The 21,345-nt window shown below is 37.0% G+C and overlaps 1 protein-coding gene across 4 annotated transcripts in view; it reads left to right on the top strand.

The window, feature by feature from the left end:
- Positions 1–4,354: 4,354 nt before the first annotated feature.
- Positions 4,355–21,345, top strand: part of LOC121323031 (transmembrane protein 131-like) — a 62,177-nt gene continuing 45,186 nt past the window's right edge. For all 4 annotated transcript variants that reach the window (XM_041263772.1, XM_041263750.1, XM_041263763.1 and 1 more), the window contains exons 1-3: positions 4,355–4,492; positions 5,357–5,418; positions 7,269–7,312. In XM_041263772.1, the coding sequence (XP_041119706.1) occupies positions 4,378–4,492; positions 5,357–5,418; positions 7,269–7,312 (221 nt within the window). In that variant the 5' untranslated portion in view covers positions 4,355–4,377. The remainder of the gene's footprint in view (positions 4,493–5,356; positions 5,419–7,268; positions 7,313–21,345) is intronic.

The following is a 21,345-nucleotide window of genomic DNA, read 5'->3' as shown; positions in this document are numbered from 1 at the left end:
TGCATGAGGCTGTTTTCAGCATTGTCATTTATTAATGTCCTGACATACTTTATTTAGATTTTGACAAAATAGCCATTCTTTGTAGTTAATTTCCCAGTTTCTGTTTTACAGGGCAAGCGAACAAAATGTCAAAGGATGCAGCCAACAAGTGGGTCAAACACTGATCTTTTCCTCAAAGGATCAGGCATATGGCAGTAGATCTAAGTATTGTCCTTTTAAATTATTAAAATTACACCCTCCCTAACTGACTGTTGTACACCAAAGAGACTCCCACGTGCTGTTAGATGTTTGATTTCATAACCTCGGCAGCCGAAGAAAGTAGTATTTGTATCCATCTCGGTTTAGTTCAGTAGTCCTGAACGTCTTCATGTTGTTGGCTTTGTGTGTTGTCTGCACTGTGTATCTGAAGGTCTGTCTGTTCGATCTGAACTGCCCCCCCCCCCCCCCCCCTCGCTCACCGATGACTGGTTTCCAGTGTCCATCACAAAGCCCTCACTTTGTGATAAGAGGTTTTTAGCAGTTGCTTCTACTCTCTAATAGGGAGTATTTGATAAAAGACAGTAGATTCTGCTATGAATGTACAGATGGATAATAAACAGATGCATTGGCAAGCACTATTTTGCTAAAGAGTGTGTAGGTGGGCTGCAGTCCGGCTGCCTTGAGTCAAATCAACCAGCAGGGGTCACTGTCTAAGAACTTAGCCATCACTCCACAGTAGACAGTAGATTTCTATTACATTTTTCACATTTTATTTCCAAAAAAATCTGCTTTGCATTTCTATGAAAATCTTGTAGTATATTTATATTATTTTAAATGAATACATCAGTGAAAAAAAAAAAAAAAACATATGAAAAGCTTAAAAAGGTACAGTAACTTTCTTGTTTTACTGGTATTTAATTTTTTAAAAATGGCAGGTTTGTAATTAATTCCAATGGAATGCCTATGGAATAACAGCTACACATATGTGATTGCAAAAATTGTGATTACTTTAGAATTTACAAACATCCAAACTGGTGCCTACTGTAGCAAAGCTTTTCTGCTCCATTATCGTTCAAAACATTTCATAACCTCCTTCAGGACTCTGGCACGTGTTTTTAATACAGTAGTGCACATTACATATTCAGAGGTAGGGGAGTTATAAATAAGGCAATTAAGGCAGCGCTCAGCCAATTGTGCGCTGCTCTCTGGGAGCTCTGTCCATGGTCAGCAATAGAACAGCCTGGACTCAAACTGGCAACCTCCAGGCTATAGGGCACATCCTGCACTCCAAGTGGATCACCTTTATTAGATGTGCCACTGGGGGCCCTGATTTGGAAGAGACTGAAATCCAGGTTTGTGTTTTGCACTCCCTACTACTTTTTATCCAAGGTTTTCATGCCCCAGAGAATTACAATGAACTCCACTTGACTTGCTTATCTCCAGACTTGTTTGGAAAATGTGATAAGCAGGTGGATGTATTTTCAAAGATTTTGAAATAGGAAATGGTGCTTGGCTAACCCTTTCTCTTTAACATAGCTGAAGAAAGTTTTTTTTTTAAAGCAAATGTTGTCAAGTAAGCTAATTGCCTTAACTTAGGAATATAAGTAAATGTTATTTACTAACAAGATGGGAATCAAATATTAGTGTCCCATCTTGTTAGTAAATAACATTCATTGTGATTTCCATAACTAGGATTCCTACATTAAAGCAATTAAGAAGTGTGTTATATTTAGGAAAAATATTGTATCGATGCAGTCATACCTGTTTTAATTGCACAAAGTGACATAATGACACAGACATATGGCATCCCCAACAGAGGATTATAAAATAGATAAGGTAAGAGAAGAAATGCTGCAATGCCTTATACAATTCTGTATCACCTCCCTTGTCAACAATAAGACTTTATTTCATACAAACTTGTGAGTGTTTGATCTCTTACAGTCAAACATGCTTATCGAGTTGAAATGTTGTTTACAAGTACTCTGTTAAGCTATTGGGCAACACTTTTTCCAAGGACTTTGTTAACTAAATTCACATGTCTTTAAATGCCATCAAGTTGCGCATGCTAGTTGAGGTAATAGTTTTCTGTTTTAGGTTACTTACATTAGCCTCTAACAAATATTGGGAGATATTATAATAATATAGTAAATGCATTTTTTTACTGCTTAATCATGCAGTAATCAGTTATTTTTAAATGTAGGCCTACAGTAGGTGTATGAGTTTGAAGAATGAATTCTGCCTCTGCTATTTTTGTCACAGAAAAACAGATTTCTGTAGATAATAAAAGATAACATCTGATGCCAAGAGACTAATGCATGCCTTTGTTTAATCTAGAATTGATTATTCTAATGCTTTACACCGGCCGGCGAGTGGATAGAAGGCCACCTTAGAGGCCCAGAGACAGACTGCAGTTCAAAAAAATAACTATTTTATTATAAATAAACACAAAATGAAAGGGCACAAGGGCCAAAACAAAGCAATTTAAACACAAAAAAGATAAAAAGCAAAACTTACAAAAATAACAGTTTCCAGGCTGGGCAATGCCTTCACTGGATTCAAGTTTTCCAAACAACCAAAAAAAAAACCAACCTGCTTCCTCAGCTCCCTCTCCCCAAATGAGAAGCAGAGGCCTCCTTTTATATCAGGTGGCTGGGCGCTGATTGATCGTTAATCAACCTAATCAACTAATCAACCCCAGCCACCTGAACATAATAAACCCAGGCAGGCAGGGGAAGTTAACCCCATCCCTGCCAATTTAAAAAGGGCAGAGCTTTGCTCTGCCACAGCTCTTTTTTCTGGTATCCCAAAACATGTGACATCTCGCTTGCAGCTTGTTTACAATACCATTGCTACAATTCTGACTAAAACCAGGAAAAGTGAACATATTACCAATGTTTCAGCCTCCTTCACTGGATCCCTATACAGTATAGAATTGATTTTAAAATGTTGCTGTTAATTTACAAGGCCCTAAATGGATTAGCACCGCGTTATTAGCAGATAATAAAGTTACTGACCCCATTTCTTCATTCATTATTGTACAGCCATCCTTTTTTATTCAAATACTACAAGGAATATACAAAGACTGTGCTCAAGGGTAAGCCTGGGGAGTTACTATTTAGTTACAAATTAAAATCTATGAAATCATATTAGTTGCACATTGGTTGAAATTACATAAGCTATTAAACTATCCTAATAAACACTAGAACAAACCCACACAAGAGATACAATATATTTCTGTTTTGTTTTTAATATTATATATGTAGAATAATATCTTTATTTTGCATATCAAATAAAATATTCTGAAGACACATTCTAAAACAAAAACAAATAACACTGATTGCTTTTGTTCAGGTTCTCCAGCCATTGAAATGAATTGCAATAGCTGACAAGCAATTTAAATGCAGTAGATAATTGTACTTGTATGCATATAGCAAGAGGAAGCCAGAAGGTTTTGAAAATCTAGTGCTGCAGTAGTTGGTTATTTCTGTGCATCTCATCATCAGTCTCCAGGCAAACCTTTAACCACAGTGCTGTTTTACAAGTTCCAGGAAATGAGTACAGTACTGTGCATCATAATGAATGCACCTTGTTTTTAATATGTAAATATGATTAAAGAAGGCCTTTGACAGGTGAACAATGCACATTTCAGCTAGAACGCAACTGCATCAACAACAACAAAAAAAAAAAAAATGTACAAACTTACAACAAAAATATCTTCAGCACAAGAAAAGCGTGGTGAGAGAGTAATGGGGGTGGAGATCGTAAACCACATACTGTGTGCAGATGTATTTGATGATTTGCAAGTTTGTTGTATCAAACTATTGCTGGGCATATCTTTTCATTATTAATAGTCAGAGCCATGCATGATTTACCGTGCACAACCTAGAATGCATATTGGTTAAGCATCTTGTTCAACAGCTCAGTAACCCTTATTAAAATGTCCTGTCCCCAAACATTCTGTTTTCCCCACAAATCAGATGATACAAGCTTAGTTCTGTGCCTTTCAGAAGCCAAATCCAATCAGTTGTGAATTGACTGCAATTGTGCACCTCTTTCTTTGAATTCTATCCACACAATACAATGATGAGAAAGAAAGGCATCCTATTATTACAAATAATTTTGATAGGATGCTAGTCTACACAGTAGTTTTGTATGCCAATGTGTGCAGTATGTAACTTGCTCTTGCTTTGCTCTGTATTATATCTCCTCTCATTTCTAAGCGGTGCTCTTTGAGGCCATTGTAAATGTTCCTGTGCAGTAGGCAGCAGAGCGTTTCTGAGTGCACGGTGGAAGTGTATCACCCGTGCTCACTTCCCTCACACCCACCCACTTACTCAGAGATAGAGCGAGAGAGAGAGAGAGAGAGAGAGAGAGCAGTAAGCAGTAAGCAGTAGCAGCATGGCGGGGCTGCGGGACTTACAGCACGGGAGCCAATGCCATAGAAAAACATGGATCAAACTGCTGCTGTGCAGCTTGCTACAATTCATTCGCCATGGAGAAGCACATGTACAAGGTTGGGGACGACAAATACATTTTTAAAATGTCCACATTCGAGAATTTTTAAAAGGGGAAGAGGCGAGCTCAAAACGGGTCGTTTAGATTTGTTGAGTACTGAATTGTGCTCCGTAGCTAGTAAAACATGAATCGTTTTTGTGAACCGACAGAAGAATGCTTTTTTAATATATATATATATATATATATATATATATATATATATATATATATATATATATATATTTATATAATTTATATATAATTTACTTTATATCTTATATATTCGGCAAGTGAAGAACTTGAAATTCAATATAATTTTTAGAATTTAAAGCCGTTCAACTTCTTGAAATAACAGTTGTTTTGTGAAAAAAGTTATATGGGTCGTTATTCCCCGTGTGCTCTGAACACATCCGAGTGTGTTTCCTGTGTTGATAAAAATGAGTGTCACATTTAGAGTTGTGTTTTTGTTTTCAGTATGATAATTAATATATTGCAGATGAAAGCCAATACTATAATATAAGATTTGATACTTGTGGCAATGTGTTCTCGATATATATATATATCTATATATATATATATATATATATATATATATATATTATATATTAATATACCATAATACTAACATTGTGATTGTAAAGCATTGTAATGACTCATTACCAGAGTCCATGGTCTAGGTAAGTACACATATATTGTGTATATATATATATATATATATATATATATATATATATATATATATATATATATAGTTTTGACATTTGTTAATTTTATGAAAAAAAAAAAAACGAGGATCACACTGTTAGGGTTACTTCCTGATCGTTTACCTTGTTGTGCCTCTTGTGTCTCATTTTTAATTCTAAACTTTCTTTTCCAAACGAAGCGATGTCCAGCATGGTGGAAGTTTGGCAGGCTGAAGAAGTGGGCATATTGTATCCCATTCAGGTGAGAGTTTCATTGCAATAGAATCAACTAAAATGTGTATATTACATCAGTGTCAAATGGCAATACAGACAAATAAAAAAGGCAGTACACAGGCTTCACTCTTGAGGTCATCTGTGCAGGAAAGTAGTTAGAGACTGAGATGTGTGTGTGTGCTGGAGAATGTATGGCATGTTCGAATTTTGGGAATCTGGAATGCGGAGTAGAGTATGAGGGTATGTGTGGTTTTTTTTTTGGTGTTGTTTATACAGGTCTGCAGCTTGATCTCAAGCGTGAGGCTTTTTATATTGATGGTAAAATGGAGAGGTCATTCTCAGGCGGGAAGAGGGAGCTGAGCCACCTGTTGGCTAATGACCATGTGGCTTGGGCATGCATGTCCATGTTAATGAATATTAAAATTTAGCAGGCAATACCGTTTGACCTGTGTTTATCTGTTGTCAAAGGCACAACTCCTTAATATTACAGTAGGCTGGTTACATGTCAGGGGAGATTATTTATTTGCCTTATTTGTCTTTGGAATAGTACTGAATCTTGATTTGCTGGAAATGCCATCCTCCTGTTGAACATACATACATGATGCAGTATTCTTCCTACAAACTGTTGTTATTATATATATATATATATATATATATATATATACACACACACACACACGCACAATCACACATTGTTATATTGAAAGCTGAGCCGCCACGTTAAATGGTATTCAACTGATTTTCCTGTTGTCTGTAACCTTTTAACCTCAAGACTGCAGCAGGGTTAACTAATAATATATTGACACTTGTATGCTGTTGGGCTGCTGCCCTCTATAAACAAAAACTGGTGCTTCAGTGTTACATTAGGTGTGGTTTGGAAGGTTATATGTGTTAAACAACAGTAATGTACTGTAACTGCTTGTCATTTCTGGCCTTATGAGTAGTGATGTACACGTTTACATTGAGTACAAACACACACCTTTAGTCCTAGAACACCCATTTAAAAATACAGGATGTATGAATACCTCTTCAAACTATTACAATGTTAATCATATAAAAAAAGTCATACCAATGAGTTAAAAACATTTATAAAAGCTAAAATTAGCTTCTAAAAAGCTGTGACGTTTTAGTGGAGTACTCTGAACATCTTTTAGGAAACTTTGTAATTAAAGCTGCAGAGCTGGAGTTTAGGTTTTGTGCCAGTTGACTATGTCAGCTGATGTTTGTGTGACATTTCAGTGTCTAGTTGCATCTCAGATTGGAGGTGTTGTGCTGTTTGTATGGAAATTGCCTTTTATGTGTCATACAGTATGTCTTTTCTGGGACCAATATTTCTAGGAAAATTGATCCTGCTAGGACTAATTCGCATATGTTGAAATGGGGGCATGGGTACATTAGTTCAGTGTACCATTTGGTAATGATATAAATACCCTTGTATAAACTGACCATAGTAAAGCATTGTGATAGTAAAGCATATCAATAAACATGGTACACCAGGATAAACTATGGTAAATGCATAGTAAAACTACATAAATACTATGCAAAAATACCATAGTCAACTTATAGAAGGATAACCCCGTTTTAAGTTTAGGATTTTTTTTGGACTTTGGGTAGGATTAACTGTGTGCTTGCATGGTTGAAGAAAAATAGATTCAGTTTGCCTTAAAGTTTAGAGAAAGAACTTTCAGAGATGGGCACTGTACTCCTTAATTTCTCTATACAGTATGAACACGATCTGCCAGTGTTTATTTCATTTATCTGAACTAATTCATATATGCTTGTGATCTGCCCCTTTGTGTTCTGAATGTCTGTTTATGATCTAAGCTGATAATGATCAGAAAGTGCGATAAAGAGATTTGTACTGTTTTGTTTTTGTAGGCTGAGGCTGAGAAGAGCACAGAAGACCTTCCGCAGGAAGAAGGGTACAGTTATTTAATATTATATACTATACAACAACTTTTGTGGTAGCAGTTTGAATAATAAGAAAAAAGCAGTGATTTTTTGTGGGGAAGTGGTGAGAGCAAAAATCCTCACAGGCTTACATTCCAAGCTGCTAAGTTTAGATTTGCTAGAATAGAAAAGTCACTAGGGATCTTTCGTGTTATGCTGGTTTGCATGTATTAGGTGTAAAATCAAATCGGGAGGGGGGGGTGGGGGTGGATTTATTTTTTTGTAAAGCCCCATTTGAGTTTTCAAAAACCAACATGTTGTTTCCTTTTCAACTTTTGCCGTGTTGTGAAAATAAAGCAGTTGAGAACTAATACTATCAAATATAAAAAAATGAGAGCCGCTGAAAGTGTTGAAATGACATTGAGTGTTCTGTCAACATGTACCTTATGCAAGTGACAATAGGATACAGATAGTTATTGCACTTCTAGGTTGCTGTATAGCTGTGAAGTCATGGTTAAGGTTACAGAAATGAACTGTTAGAAATGTTTCTGTAAGGACCTAAATGCTCATACTTTGCAAACTGCTGAAAGTACCATGTTCCTGATGTGTTGTGAGATTATCAGCCTTGACACAAGGCTGTTGATGCAAGTGATGTCAGTATGGTGGGGGAGTGTAGGGCTGTGACCGCCAATCACATCTGAGCTTGCTCTAGTGCAGTGGTTCCCAACCTTTTTCAAGGTAGGGACCACTTTGGTGTTTGGATTTTTCCAATGGACCCCTTGCCACATGTTTTTTCACAACAGCATTTTGAAACTAAAAGTAAAGTATTTATGTAACGTACCTAACTTACTGAGATTCCTGGACTTGAATCTTCACAGCCAGTTCACCAAGGAACATTGTCATTTTTACACACTGAAAGTTGTGATGGCAAAGTTCCTGTTTCTTTTGTTTAACAAAAAAAAAAAAAAAAAAAAAAGTGTTTTTTTCACATTCTGAATGCTTCTTAGATAAATGGCCTCGCAATTTTGCAGGATTAAGAGTTTTGTTTGACAAAACCTCCTGAGAAGTAATGCACTGGGGCTTGGGTCGTCCTCTGATCCAGTAAATGTAAATACCAGTGCCGGTCTCTGCAACCGTTACCTCGTGACGCAAATTAATCAATTTCTAAAGCAACTTATTGCACTCGCTGAGTCACCAACTTCGCTCAGTGTACATATACGAAGACAAGGTGGGTGGAAAGCAGTTTGATAAGTTAAAAAATGATTGGAGAGTGTACAGGGTGTTACATACCACTTCTGGTGAGCTTCTGGTGATGTTTAAATGTTATGAGATTGGTGGCGCACAGTCGATAGGATTTATAGCATTTTGGTTAAATATGATGGCATCAGAACAGACTGTACACATAATTTCCAGAAGTAGTGTTAAGAGAATTTCATTTTGTAAGATATTAAACTTGGCTTAATGAATCCATATAATAACATGGAGCTGAAATTGATCATTCACACTACGGTACAGCTCACAAGTCAAGCAACAAGTATCCAACAACAATCTCCCTAACAGCCAAGGAGTTGTGGGCTCTCTAAACGTTAAGGAATTACCTTTTGTAATTTTTGTTTATCTTGCTGTTTGTTTATCTTAATCTGCTTTGGTTGCGGGTGTATTAGGCAGCATTTTGAAGCTGGGTTTGATTACTGTGCCGTGTTGTTTAGTAATAAATTCAAGTTTGACTGAGATATTCATGACATCTTTCTGTTTTTGATTAAGTGAAAAATTTAAGTTGGACTGCCTTTTTAAGCAGTGTATGTTTAATATAAGAATTTAACAAACGTTATTGTAGTTGACATTGTGTAGGCTATTTTTTTTCAACTGTACAGTGTAGGTATTTATATTTAATGTTTGACAAGAAGTGGCTATAAAAAATGTTACATTATATATTTTTTTCTACAGAAGTGTTTTTACTAGTACAGATAAGTGTTATGTTTTCAGTTGTAAAACAAATATATACATTGCTGACAAGCACACAGTATAATACTATGCTGTTTTTGGTATTCAAATGCCTGTCTCCTCAGTGACGTTGCATAAAAAAAGGCAGTGAAATTCAATTCCTCCCCTATCCAATGATATGCGTTAACAAGCTGTACTGCAAATTATGGTGGCCCAGCAAGTCGAAGAAATAAAGTGTGTTTTTTATCGTGTTTGCAAGATCGCAAGCTGTTTTGTTGTGTTGCTTAGGACGTAACCGAATTTTGAGATTCGTTTGCAGACCACCTGGAGTTTACTCACGGACCGCAAGTGGTCCGCTGACTACAGGTTGGGAACCACTGCTCTAGTGGGTAGCAAGTGTTCAGTTGACTTGGACCTTAACTGTGGTAAATTATCAAATATCTAATATTCTCCTGTTTAGTACTGTAGGCAATGATATTTGCTGAAGTAGGGTCCAACATGAGAGTGGTGAAGTGCAACAATGTTCTGACCTGTGTCATGCTTTAATATGTGCTTTTCTGAAAGATCATGAGCATGTTCTGAAGTTCTGTTTCTTGTAGGGTTTTATCACACTATCAGTGTCATGCTGGTCTGGTGGATTATATTTCAGATCAGGTGATAGGCACACCTGTAACAGCCTCTAGTACAACTACACTGCCCCTCCCCCCACCCCCTTCTCCCATATTATTATAATTTTTTTTACTGTGTCTGCATGAAATTGGCTTGAGGACAATTTACAATATTCATAAAAATATAGTAAAATATTGTATTGTTGCAATAAAAATAAAAAATGCATGTACATGTTTATGCACATGAAAGAAAGCCTTGCATCTGCTTTCCACTTGTTATCTTTGTGTTCCATCTTGGAGACTGAGACGTGCATGCAGTATTTGACATACAAATTGATGATTTATTGCATAAATAATTTGCTTCATTCTGAGCTAAAATACATACTTGGCGTCTGGTCTTTTTGGCATCTTGTTTTTTTTTTTTTTTTTTTTTTTTTAATGTTGAAGAACAAAAAAAATCACAACATGTTACCAGAGCTAGATCATCAAGCTTTGTTAAGACTACTCCTACATCTTATAATTGTAACTCTCCAATGTACTGCTAAAAAAAAAAAAAAAAAAAACCTCTCAACATTAGTGTCCATGAGCTACAGAGGTGGTTCATAAAACCTTAGAAAACTGTTCAATAAACAGTATTAAAAATAACTTAAACAAAATTACTTTTTCAATAAATGAATGTTTGATTTAATCGTGTACATCAATCCGTTTCTCAATGTTGAAACCTGGTTCAACAATTTATATTGGGGATGCTGGCCCAGTGTGACTACCTGTAGTTAGTTGTCATTGCTCTAGCCGTACCCAATCAAGCTCTCTTTATTGACAGTGTTACCAGTTTTGTTTTTGAACCTTCAAGCATTAAAATGTGAAATGTATTTGACTACCTCCACTTGCCAGCCCATTCTATGACAGAGAGATACTTTAAATCATATACCTTTTCCTAATATTTTTCTTACCTGTTTCATAGTCTATCATATAATAATTACAGAACATATAATTTAATATAAATTGTGTTCTGTAATTCCCCCCCAATGCTTACTAACCATTCCAACAGGGAAGCATAGGCCTCTTCAGCACAACTGTGAAATCCCACCCCCACCCCATTTCAGAGAATAATCTTAGCAGCAGCCCACTGGTGATTATTATTTATTTATTTATTTTTTCAGGAGTAGTTCATCAGTACGCACAAGTAAACTGCGAAAGCATAAAATAACAGATCTCTTACCTTTGTAACCTATGTCATTAAATGTTGTTAAAAGCTTGCAGAACTGCAGTAGTTGGTTTTGACATTAAGATCAAAATATATATGAAAGGAGGAAATATATTTTTGCGGTGGGTTAATTATCTGTTTGGCAAGTGATCTTTAGCTTCGTGTTCTTGCCAGTGTTTTGCTGTTGCATTGCTGCAATCGGCATAATAATTTTTTGCCAACATGAATTAAGTGGCAGTAACCGCTAACAATGGCAGTTCTTCTGTGTTGTGTGATTGTTCAGCGTGCTCACAGTTTGAAGTGTTCTTGTACTCTCATGAAATCAACTTTGTGCGTTAGGGACTGTATGCTTACTATAAGTCTAACTTGCTTTTTTTCCCATAATTTCCTTGTAATTTACTTGTACTGCAAGAAAACCAAAAAAAAACAAAAAAACACATTCATATTGATATTCGTGAGGTGATGTGACATGCACGTTGGGTATTGCTTCATCCAAATAGTAGATATGTGAGTTTCTGCTCTTTTTAAATATTCTTACCTTGTAAAACACTGGGTTCCTACTGTGAAGTGTCTCTACTGTACAGTAATACATGGCTTCATGAATATCATAATTAATGCATCCCAAAGCATCTGTTGAAAATTTAAACAGATAAATCTGAAAAACATTATCGTTCAGCAATTCAGTACGTCCTAACATTCTAGGTAATGCAAAGGTTTTGACCATATGTCTAAGTTGTATTCGAGTACGTAGCCTACAGTGTGGTACTGACAGCTACTGCACTGTACCATTCATCTGAAAAGTCAGTCACATCATGCATAACGCACATCTGTGCCCAGGTGCGGACTAGCGGTGTCGCACTGTGAAAATTCCCATCAATGCATGTTTCTGGGCTACATAGAAACCTTGCCAATAGTAACACATTCATAGGCAACAGAGATTGTGCTGAAAATAGAGTAGCTTCAATTATGTACTTGTACATGTAATTATGTAGTCTTTACTACATTGGTCCTTAAATTACAAGAGGGGTGTGGAGAATGGGCTTATGGTGCAGTTAAGGAAAACAACTTTAACTGTACAATGCAATTAAAAGGGTGTTTTACTGTTTTTACATTTCACATTATCAAGTGTACTTTTTCTAAATAGGTTTATATCTTAAAGTTGCAGTTAGATTGTTTTGCCCAAGATCACAGCGAGTAGAGTTAAGATTCCAGGTTGCCGCCTTTTTGCTCAGCTACAGATACTTCAATCAGTGTCAGTTTCACAACGTTTAGGGCACGTAAATACCAGCCTGAGTAAGGTGTTTCATGCCAAGTAATTTACAAATAAACCACTTAGTAAATCACATTAAAACAAAAATACATTTTATTTCTCCTATATTGGAAAGCCTAAAGCCTGGAAATAGGTAGCACACTACAGTCCCCCTTATACATGCACTGCTGTGTTTTCCATTAACACAACAAACCATTGGTAACAGTAGCTTCAGCTGCTTTTCTGTTTCTATTTGCACTTGGAACTTCAACATAGTCAGGGTCTAGCCTGTAATAAAATATGTGTAGTTGTGCAGCTAACTTCAGATTTGCTGGGTTTTGTCCTTAAGGGTCGCTCATTAAGATGGGGTTACAATAGCTGTGACTGTGATTGTAATCTGCCTTTCTAGAATTGAGAAATTGTTCTGCTTTTGGAGATCGATTGCACCAAACTGCAATGAGTTGCACAATCTACACTGCACTGTTCATAATTTGCTTCTAAACAGCATAGTGCTTTTTGGGATTCTGACAACAGTCCACAGGGGGATGAAAGCATGTCTTACTTACAAATCCAAATTAGACAAGCATTATTTTAGAAGGGTTGCAAAAACAGAAGGAATTTAGTAAGATTAAATCAAACATTCTTTAGCAGAAGTAGATTTCCTTAAAAGAAGAAAAAAGTTTAGTGTACTGCTTTATTTTAGCATGTTTTTATTATATATTAAGTTTACTCGTGTACCATGCTGGAAGAGGCCTGTACAGGTACAAGCAGAACAAACAAAAAGCAAACGTGCCCAAAGGAAATTCGTGCAAATTACAGTGCACCGTCTATACAGTGTGAGAGTGCGTTGAGACAGGTAATATAGTACAGAGAAATGAGCTGATACACATGCTTTCCAACTGATGGAAACTGACAGAAAGCTGTAATGGGTTGACTCCCATTATTGTTCACTGTCTGTCATTCTGTCTACATGAGACTGACTCAGAATTCTCTAAGTGGGAATAATAGAGTTACAGTAGGTAGTAGGAGTAAAAGGGGAAAAAAATAAATTATCTGGGCATAGCTGTAATTGAATTATTTTGGGAGATGGATCTGTAATTTTTGAAAAGGAGAACATAAGAAAAATGTACGAACAAGCAGATGCCATTTGGCCCACCTAAACTCGTCCAGTTCCTAGTAGCTGGTTAATCTCAGAACTTTGTCAAGTTGGGTCTTGAAGGATCCCAGTTACTCTGCATCAACAACACGACTAGGTAACCTGTTCCATACCCTCACCAATGTGAAAAAGTGTCTCCTTCTGTCTTGTGCATAAAGAATTAGTTCAGGCTAACAATGTCACCTTTTAAGATTTTAAAGACTTCAGTCATATTCCCCTAATTCCTCTTTGCTTTAGGCTAAATATATACAGTTCTGAAGAAGGGAAGCAGAATATTCTGCTTAATATTTCTTTACAAATAATTTTTTAGCTCAATCTAATTCAAATGTAGCCTTTTGTTCATAAATATTGTTGTGTTTCAGGGATGAGCTATGTGCAATCATTACTGTTTTTATTTGCAAGTATCGCACATATGCATTGACCACCTCTGCAAAAGATACTTTAAAACAAACAAAACAAAACAAAACAAAACACAGGGTTTATTTAACAAGACAATGACAAGTGCTGGTCATGTAGTTTTTAAACCCGAATTCATGTCATACTATACTGGATTGTAGTCCTACCACGCATCCTTTTTGGGACGGATTGGTTGAACACATGACTGGTCCTATTGGGGAATTTTGTACTCTCATTTTAAGAAGGGTTCGTTTTAATCAAAAGATGGAGTTAATATTTCTGATTTAATACATTTAGCGACACTTTGTCTTTTTAAGGGTTTTTCAAAATGTTTTATTTTTGATTTGGTGTGAGGTTTTGTCTTGTTAGCAGCTGATATATGCAATACTCAACTTGCTTGTATTAGACGATGAAGTGACAAAGTCTTGTCCCCATGGTAACTAGATACACACCAGCCAGCTGTCCAACTTTCCCAAAAATACTAATTGGAGACTTTAGATAGGCAAGATGATATTAACCCACAAAGTCCAAAACAGTCTGCATTTTCTCACATTCTGTATCGTCTACGGCTTGTACATTGTTTGTGTCTTCTTGGTGCCTGTAAATGGCTTTGACAAAGACGTCTTTTTACAGTATAAAGAGACATTTCAAGAAAAGTGCAGAATAATAATGCAGAGTGGTTATAAAGACATGTTGTGCAGCTTTTTTTTTTTTTGAAACCGCTATGCAAAGCATGAAAAAGTATACTGTATGTATGTGTTGGTATGTATGTATTTTGTTTCAGATAGAAAAGAAGAATATTTTATTTATAATAAACTATCAGAACAAAACCAAATAAACAAATTGAGTCCATGAAGAACAAAATAAAATCACAATTCCAAAAAAATTACTTGCATGTACAGCTCTTCATGCCATTACTGAAGAGAATTAAGATGGTTACCGTTGGTGGTACTGCTGTATTTGATGGCTTGCGTCTCACTGAGTATCTGGAAAGCTGACAGATACAGATTTGGACTGCTAATTTTCACACCTCCTCCTGTTCTACGCTTGTTTCTAAGAACTATATGTAGCTTCCAACAGCCAAGCCTCTCATCTACTGTCCTACAATTATCAAATTTAAGTAGGTAGATAAGATAATTGTCACCCACACCCATATCTTCATGCTAATAAACTGCTGTATGTAAAAAAATAAATAAAAAAAACCCGTTAAATTTCACATTTCATTGTGCTTTTAAGCAGGTTAGTATAAGAAAGCAATGTAAAGTTTGTTTACTGTTCTCCATGTAGGCTCTTTGACCTTGTAGGAAAGGGTCATGCAAACTAAGTTAGTGGTCGATTCATTTTGTTTAGTTGTACAAGAGCTAGTGCCTGTTTTGTTTTTTGCCTATTCCTCTGAAGAGCTGCTCTGTCTGTGTGACCTTCAGAGAAGCTGCCTTACGAATCATGTGGTGTGATTGTACTTGCCAGGTCTTGCACAGTGTGAGTGACAGCGACAGAACTCGCTTACCCTGCAGATAATTCACTGGTATGACCGTGATTACACAAATTTGAGAATTCTGGTCTTTGTAACCCAGACTTTTAGAATAAATAAACTATGTAAGTGAAACATGTGGTAGCCAGGCATAGACTCTTGAATGCGTGCATTACAGCAATTTTAAAAACATTAGTCCATACAGCTCCAATAGGGTAGTAAAATCAGATCTCAAACAAAACCAGTTATGCACTCTCTTGTGGCGTTTAACTAGTTTTTCCAGCTGATGGTCAAATTAAGGGCTTCAGTTTACACACTGGGGCACACCATGCAAAGTGACCATACGTTTTAATTTACCATGATCGTATGAATGTAATGTGTAAAAGTTGATAACATTATGGTTTCTTGCCATAATTTGTTTATCATATTCAAACAAAGTATGTCAATTTTAGCCAGTTTTTTTTTCTTTTTTTTTCTGTAAGTAAATCAACTTTTGTATGCTTTTATTTTAGGGGATGTGGGGTTAGTTAGTAGTGTAACCTTGTGACTGGAACCCTATGTATACTGCACTAGCCATAAGGATGTGGTTTGCCACATCTTTGGCTGCAGTAGTTACCTTGACACAGACATTTAAACTGAAGATTTTGCCACTAAAGTGAATGACCTGGCTGCTGTGAAATTTAGCTACTGTAGTTTTTAAAAGATGCAAATATAAACGGCTGGATGGCTTGTACTACACTGCCCTTGATTGTAGAAGGGAAAGTGATGTTTGCAAGAGCACACCAAGTATGATTCCAGCTTGAGCAACAATGAAATTGACTTTCACTTCCTGTTTCACACTTGTTTTTGTTTAACAGGAAGTGCACAGCTAGAATGTAGAGAGAGTGATGCGGTTCTTCATGTTTTAAATTTAAGCAGTAAGGTGGATTCTTTTTATTCATTATATCTTGTATATTACATTTATTTTAAAAGAAAATCATATGTATATGTGTGTGTGTGTATATATGTGTATATATATATATATATATATATATATATATATATATATATATATATATATATATATATATATATATATATATATATATATATATATATATATATATATAGAACAAATAAACAATTGGAGATAAAAAAGAAATCATGGAATCGTTTTGTTTAACAAAATTTAATCTAAATTTTTGACTCATCCAAGTAGCCACCTTTTGCAGATATAACAGCCGAACACACTCGTGGCATTCTTTCTACTATGGAAATCAAATATTGTTTGGAAAGTTCTTCCCAACACTGTGTTGCACTTGTAGATTGCTTTACTTTCACCCTTCTGTCCAGTTCATCCCAAACCAGCTCGATGGGGTTTATGTCTGGAGACTGTGCTGGCCATTCCATGATTTGAAGCCTACCGTCTTGTTCTTTTCTTCTAAGGTAGTTTTGACATAGCCTGGAGGTATGTTTTGGGTCATTATCTTGCTGTATGATGAACCCTTGACCAACTAGGCGTATACCAGAGGGTATTGCATGGCACTGCAAAATTCTGTGGTAGTCGTTTTGGTTCAGGGTGCCACTCACTCTGTGCAAGTCACCGACTCTGGATCCAGCAAAAGAGCCCCAGACCATCACATTTCCTCCTCCATGTTTGACAGTTGGTGTCACACACCGAGGAACCATCCTTTCGCCTACTCGACGGCGTTCAAAAACCCTGCGTGATGAACCGAAGATTTCAAATTTTGATTCATCGGTCCATAAGACCTTATTCCAGTCTTCAGTAGTCCACTGACTGTACTTCATGGCCCAGGCAAGCCTCTTTTTCTTATTTTGCCATCTTAGCAATGGCTTTCTTACTGCCACTCGACCTGTCAAACCTGCAGCTTGAAGTCTTCTCTTCACAGTTGAAACTGAGACCAGTGTGACACTGTGCTTGAAGCTGTTGTCCTGTGAGCCACCTATCACGCAAGCTGTTGACTCTCAGAAACTTGTCTTCTGATTCTGTTGATCTCTTCCTGTTAGTTTCCTCCAGTTTCCAAGTGCTTTTTGATGGTGTATATAGGAAACTGTACTCACTGACACCTTGGCTTTCTTTGCAATTTCTCTAAGGGAAAGACCTACACTTTTAAGGGTTAAAATGGTCTGTCTGTCTACCTTTGTTAATTGCCTTTTTCTTGCCATTATGATAGCAATATACTACTTCCTGCAGTACAGTACTGTCCAAGTAATGCTTAAGAGGGTGTAGTAACACAGTCTGTTCCAACACTGCTTTTATACAGACAGAAGGTTTGTAAGTAATCAACAAAAGTTGGGACACCCGTAGGAGTTTTTAGGATCAACTTTCAAGGCTTAATTTACTTCCATTGCTGCAGAACAGTTGTAAGTTGTTAACCCATTACTTGTTCCCTGAAAAAGGCCTTTTTGTAGAACTCTGAAATGTACATTATTTTTCAGTTTTTGGTAACCTAAACTTTTTTTTAACCTCTGGCAGTTTACCGCTTACCTTTGTACCATTTCAGGTTATTCACTGGACTTGAGCTGCTTAAATTTCAATAAAAACTAGAAAAATGGAGGTGTTCTAAAACTTTTGACCGGTAGTGTATATATTTGTTTTTATTTGCACACAAATTTTACTTTACAAACCTGTGCTATAGTGAGCCTCCTAAACACAGGTATCTAATGAGATCAGTATGTTTTTGACGCTTCAAGCAAAGCTTGCTATACATGATCTGCTTTTGGCATTAGATGACCTAAACTTAGAAGTTACGCCAGTGATAAACACTCCTTCCAATGTGGATTGAAACTGCTCCGAAATGTGTTCCTGCCAATCTGTCATTTTTCACACTGCGAATCCACAGCGAAGCCATCAGACCTATAGTGCCGGAGCACAACACAGATCTGAATTGCTCCACTGCAGACCCGCAGGCGCCCTGTCAGCCACAGGGGTTGCTGGTGCACGGTGAACCGTGGATTGCCCATCTGACCTTAGCCCTCCCTACCCTTGGGCGAGCACCACCACCTAGGAAACCCCAGTCACGGTCTTCAGTGACATATGGATTCGAACCTGCGATCTCCAGGCTATAGGGTGCATCCTGCACTCCATGCGGAGCGCCTTTACTGGATGTGCCACTCGGGAGACCTGGGTATATTTTAATGCTGTAAACAAAAAAAATGTATAAACTTAATTTGCCCTCATTTCGCTGTATTTGTTGTGTGCAGTAATGTTAATAGTTGGGTAAAAACCACGCAAACCGCAGCTAGTGTGAACGTGTTTCGGTATTTCTATCAATAAAATGACCCCACTTTTGGGGCTTCCGAGTGGTGCATCCGGTAAATGCGCTCCGTGTGGAGCACAGGATGCGCCCTATAGCCTGGAGGTCGTCTGTTTCGAGTCCAGGCTATTCCACTGCCGACCGTGGACGAGAGCTCCCAAAGGGCGGTGCACAATTGGCAGAGCGTCGCCGGGGTGGGGAGGGATTAGGTCGGCCAGGGTGTCCTCGGCTGACCGCGCACCAGTGACCCTTGTAGACTGTCCGGGTGCCTGCGGGCTTGCCTGTAAGCTGCCCAGAGCTACATTGTCCTCCGAATTTTGTAGCTCTGAGGTGGCTGCATGGCGGGCCTGCAGCGTGAAAAAAAAAGCTTTTGGCTGACGGCACAGTTTTTGGAGGATAGCGTGTGTTCGTCATCGTTGCTCCCGAGTCAACGCGGGGGTGGTAGCGGTGATCTGAGCCTAAAATAATACAATTGGCTATTTCAAATTGGGAGAAAAATAGGGTAAAAATCAATTGTTGACTACTAAATTAAAAAAAAAAAAATAAAATAAATAAATAAATAACCCCATGTTCTTTACAAGATTAGTTTCCAAGGTTTTTAGTATAATACAAAACCCTTTAGCAAACCCTTTAGTATATTAGAAACTATGAGAGAACTTTTTCAGTTAGCAGACCTGGATTCACCTGAATTAAGGGAACTGCATGATACTTGCAGTTTAAGTACCATTGCAGACCTCAGTAGAAAATGCATCTTTGGAGGAGTCAGCAAAATAAAGCAGCCTTGAGGTTCTAGTATGTTAACATGTTTCAGCAGGAAAAAATGAAACACACCTACCAAAGCTTTGTTTTTGCAAGTGTAAACAAAATTCCACTCCAGTTATGAACACATGTTCTTCGTTAACATTAATTGACAACTTCTGATCCACATATTTAACACTTCAGTGTAGATAATGACAGTGCCTTTTAAAAGCTTTTTGACAAAACTCAAATACGTGTTTATGCAGCAAATGACTGAATTTTTTGCACAGTTGAGCCACTCACTTTTGTAGAAAGTACATAACCTTTTACCTCACTGGTTGTGAAAGTGGCTCACTTTCTAATATTCTGTTCTTTTAATTGATAACAACGGAAAGATTAAGTCTGATGTGTAGTATAACAAATCCTAGAAATGTCTGGAACTAACAGTACAGTTTCATGGAAGGGTTCCATTTAGGAATGCTGGGAGGTGACGGTTAAACACACTTTGAGAGCTGTCATACACAGTAACAAAACTCATGCATAATGCAAAGGGTTGTCAAGTTTTAAGTGCATTCAGTACCTGCCAATCACAATGGTTCAGTGGGATTCCACAGTGTTTTGGTTTGAGGGATTGCAATCCAAAACTGTGTCAGTTTGTGAATCGGGAGCATTTAGATTGGGTTTGATCATCCTTCATAATGGTAGACTAAGGCTGAGGCAATGCATCGATTTATCAACGCATTCTATTGTCTGACAACTATCGATAGTCAAGCCTGTGCGTCCTTTTTGTGTCAATTTGTTAAATTTGGAATCGGCAGTTATTTTTTTACATTAAGCACAGAGTTGCTCCCCTCAGGTCTGATATCTGCTTGTGATTGAGCTTACCTTCTCCTCCCTCCCCTCCTCATTGATTGGTTGTTACTCTGACCTTGTTATGGATTTAAACAATATATATATATATATATATATATATATATATATATATATATATATATATATATATATATATATTTTTTTTTTTGGGGGGGGGGGGGGGGGGGGGGGATGATTTGGGGGGGGGCGGGGGGGGGGCCACCACCATATATATATATATATATATATATATATATATATATATATATATATATATATATAATTATTTAATTACTATATACATAAACAGATGTAATCAATTTAATATGCATACTAGTTTTATGTTTTTAATTTTACTAGCAATATTAAACAGCAATCCACAGCTCCACATGTATCACCCTTTCATAAAGTCGATAAATCTTCCTTTTTGGAGAACCATATGTCGATAGTGAAAAATGAGGCATCATCCCTGCCTTAGTAAAGACAGTTGAATGGACTCATTAGTCAGTCTTTAATCCTTCAAATGAATTAAGTTGTATAGTAGTGTACAGCACACAAGCTGATAAAAGCTGGGATTTTCTCTTTCTTTCCAGCTCATTGTTAGGTGTCTGTTTGACAGTATAACCAACAAACACTTAGGACTGAGTTAATAAACTGCTGAATGGTGTAAAGCTAGTGCCATTTATTTTGCATAAGCAGGTATTAACATGTAGTTTTGACCCTCTGTGAAAATATTCCCACTTAGTGTTCAAACGTACGCTGCAGAGGCAAGGTCTAAAAATATAATTTCACATGTGGTGTACTGCAGATCAGAACGTGACTTCATACAGTTATTTAATACCTGGTAAAAAAAAAAAAAAAAGTTTCCATTTACTCTTATCGGAAAATCTGCATGTAAACCAGTTCCTTTCTGAATGAAATCCTGTCAGTAGTGCTGCAGCAGCCACTGAATTGCCTTATATGAAATCAAGAAAATTGAAAGTGATCTACTTTATATTAGATCAGTACTGGTACTGGATTGTGCCACCAGGTCTGGTTAAACAACCAGTTCACATAAATTAATAGACACACGGTCATTATTGGTGCTTTGAGTGGTTACAGTATCGGTCAGGTCCAGAAATCCCCAAACTTTGTGCATGATTTACTGCTAAGTATAGTACCTTTCTGCCTGACCACTAAACAATTTT

Source organism: Polyodon spathula, chromosome 1 (assembly GCF_017654505.1).
Source record: "Polyodon spathula isolate WHYD16114869_AA chromosome 1, ASM1765450v1, whole genome shotgun sequence".
Classification (NCBI taxonomy): domain Eukaryota; kingdom Metazoa; phylum Chordata; class Actinopteri; order Acipenseriformes; family Polyodontidae; genus Polyodon; species Polyodon spathula.
Note: the sequence above shows the minus strand (reverse complement) of the source record. Positions and strands in the feature narration are given on the sequence as shown.